Consider the following 2,572-nt stretch of genomic DNA (forward strand, 5'->3'; position numbering starts at 1 on the left):
ATTCTTAATTTTAATATATGTTGGAAAAACAATAATTTAAAAAACATGTTAAAATAAATTACTTTTTACGCCATATTTAGTATGCCATAGCACTGTTAATATAAATTTAACACAAAAAGAAAAGATAGAAAAAAATCTAAAAAAAACACTTTTCTTTTGAAACATTTGAGACGTTCAACTTTATAGCAATCAATTCTTTTCTGTATATTTATTTACTTGTTCTGATTTATTTTAAAATTTTCGTAATAATGAAACCATCAAATGTTCTCCTTGTTTTCAGATGAAACTCGAAAGGAAATTAGAAAATTGCTATTTACGCGCTGCGAAAAGACGGAGATAAATTTGCGAAAATATAGAATACTCGGTGGCGCGTTACATATCGGTTTAATTTATCAGCCGCCGCAACCCAAAGACATGGGACGAGAGATTACGCTTACCACGTGTGAGCAATAATTATTTTAAATACACTATAACTTATACGTACTGTTATTCAATGTTATTTTCTTTGCAGTGCAAATTCCTAAAGAATTGAAATCTGTACCATTTTCCAAACCGTATAAGGCGCCGCCGCCGGCACCAGATTCTGAGAGAACACCTGAAGTAATCGAAGCAGAAATGAAAGCTTTGGAGGCCGCAATGGAAGCACTGGTTTTAGTAACTTTAAAGTATTTATTTTTTTTATTAATTAACTACAAATAAGAATCAGATGTAATAATAGCGAAATACATTTAAAAATAAGAAGATAATTGAACAAATAAACAGTTTTAATGAGGTTGTAATGCATATATAATCAAATGTAACACCCAGAAAAAAATATTCTACTTGCGGAATCTTTCTTAGCATTTTCTCTACGAAAAAATATCTTACAAAAAAATTGTATATAAAGCATATTTCTTTGTAACACATATTCATCTATAAAGAAGTGGACGTATATATTATAATCAAGAATTATACGATATTCCCCTACATTTTAGAATATCTTCTTAAGGCCGAATATCAAAGGAAAATCCTTTAAAATCAAGAGGGAGAATTAGATCGTTAAAAAATAGAATATTTTTTTAAATGAATGCAAAATATACAATAACTATAAATTTATATACACATTATTATGAAATGAAAAATAAAACTATCGAGCAAGGACTGTCAATAATATAACAAATATAAATTATAGTAATTAGCAATTAAGAGGGTGCTATAATTAGTGCGCAACCAGCGCAACTTATAATTATTCAATTAAAATTAATATTATTCAAGTAAAATTACGATGTCACTGTTATATAAAAAGCTTTTTATATTCAGTTGTATTTATACTAATACCATAAATCATATTTTGTTAATTACTCTTTTAACAGGCTTCCTAGCTCTATTATTTGGTTTGAACCGCCATTAGTAGCACACTGGATACCTGAAAGGAAAATATGGTCTACCCAGGATGTACACGACATAAAATACAACGAAGAGAAGCAGACTATCACGTTTAGAACTGGCAGATTAGGTGTTCACGGCCTCGCTACTTTTAAGTTTATTAACATCCCCTTCCAAAGTTGGGAACTCAAGCCTGAAATTGGTAGAAATGCACGCGGTGGTATTGTGCTCAATGTGTCCGCTGCTATCGTACAAGCAGAATTTATAGTTAGGGTATTAGATTTTTTGAATTGTTGATAAAATTATTTACAACTGAATCAGCTAAATTTAAAGATCTAAATAGTTTAGAAGATTTAATTTATATTTATAAAATTGCGTGCAAATGGCGAACGCAAAAAAAAAACGGAAAATTAAATATGAAATGTAAAAAATAATGCAAAATGTTAATAACTTTCCATAAATTTAGCAAATATTGTTTCATGAAAGTGTATTCCTTTTTTAAATTTACTTTATAAGATCTAATTATAAGACATTATTGTTATTATTCTCTATTTTGTTCTAATGAAACTTGGATTATATGTCAATAAATTGGATAATTTTTTGTTTTCGTAGGAGAACTTGGTCTGCTTAAATTCGTTGGCTGGTGGTATGTCGACGGCACTTAAAGCGATTATTGGAGAATATATGAAACTACATATTTTGATTGAGGTATAAATTTTGTATTTTTTTTTTTACAAACAATTGACTTGTGTTTATGATAGTACGAGAAGTTAAGTAATACTTTGACTGGTGCGATTTTTGTAGAATCCAGAAATATGCAAATAATTTTTTTTAATAAACATTCTTTTCTTGCAGAAGATGCGCGATGCTGGATGCGATCTATTTCCAGAGCGAGACGCCTTCAGTTATATAAAAGCTCTTCCAGTAAAGCATCCAGTGACTGAGAGGCATCTTCGAGAATGCATGGCTCTACTTTGCACAGCATATACGTTCTCTTGGTCACGCTGGAACGCTAGTCGACATTCCAGAGAAATCGTTATACAATTCAAGGAACTTCACGGATGTGTTGCAAAAGAAGTATCAAACATTTAATTATTTCATCTTTATTGTAAAATTGATTGTAAAATAATTTAATAATGCATTATTCTAGTAAAACTGAAATTAACCTTTAAACCACTATATCGGTCTCACAGGCCGCTATTGAAAC

The 2,572-nt window shown here is 29.8% G+C and overlaps 1 protein-coding gene across 1 annotated transcript; it reads left to right on the forward strand.

Annotated features, from left to right (window-relative positions):
• Positions 1-280: 280 nt before the first annotated feature.
• LOC105461860 (axonemal 84 kDa protein-like) lies at positions 281-2,494 on the forward strand (the record flags this gene model as incomplete). The annotated part of the gene is made up of 5 exons (XM_011708366.1): positions 281-442; positions 512-665; positions 1,353-1,638; positions 1,978-2,073; positions 2,221-2,494. Coding segments are annotated over 5 exons (935 nt in total), but the record flags the coding sequence as incomplete, so codon positions are not given.
• Positions 2,495-2,572: the final 78 nt, after the last annotated feature.

This window comes from Wasmannia auropunctata, unplaced genomic scaffold, assembly GCF_000956235.1.
Source record: "Wasmannia auropunctata unplaced genomic scaffold, wasmannia.A_1.0 LD276308.1, whole genome shotgun sequence".
NCBI classification, from domain to species: domain Eukaryota; kingdom Metazoa; phylum Arthropoda; class Insecta; order Hymenoptera; family Formicidae; genus Wasmannia; species Wasmannia auropunctata.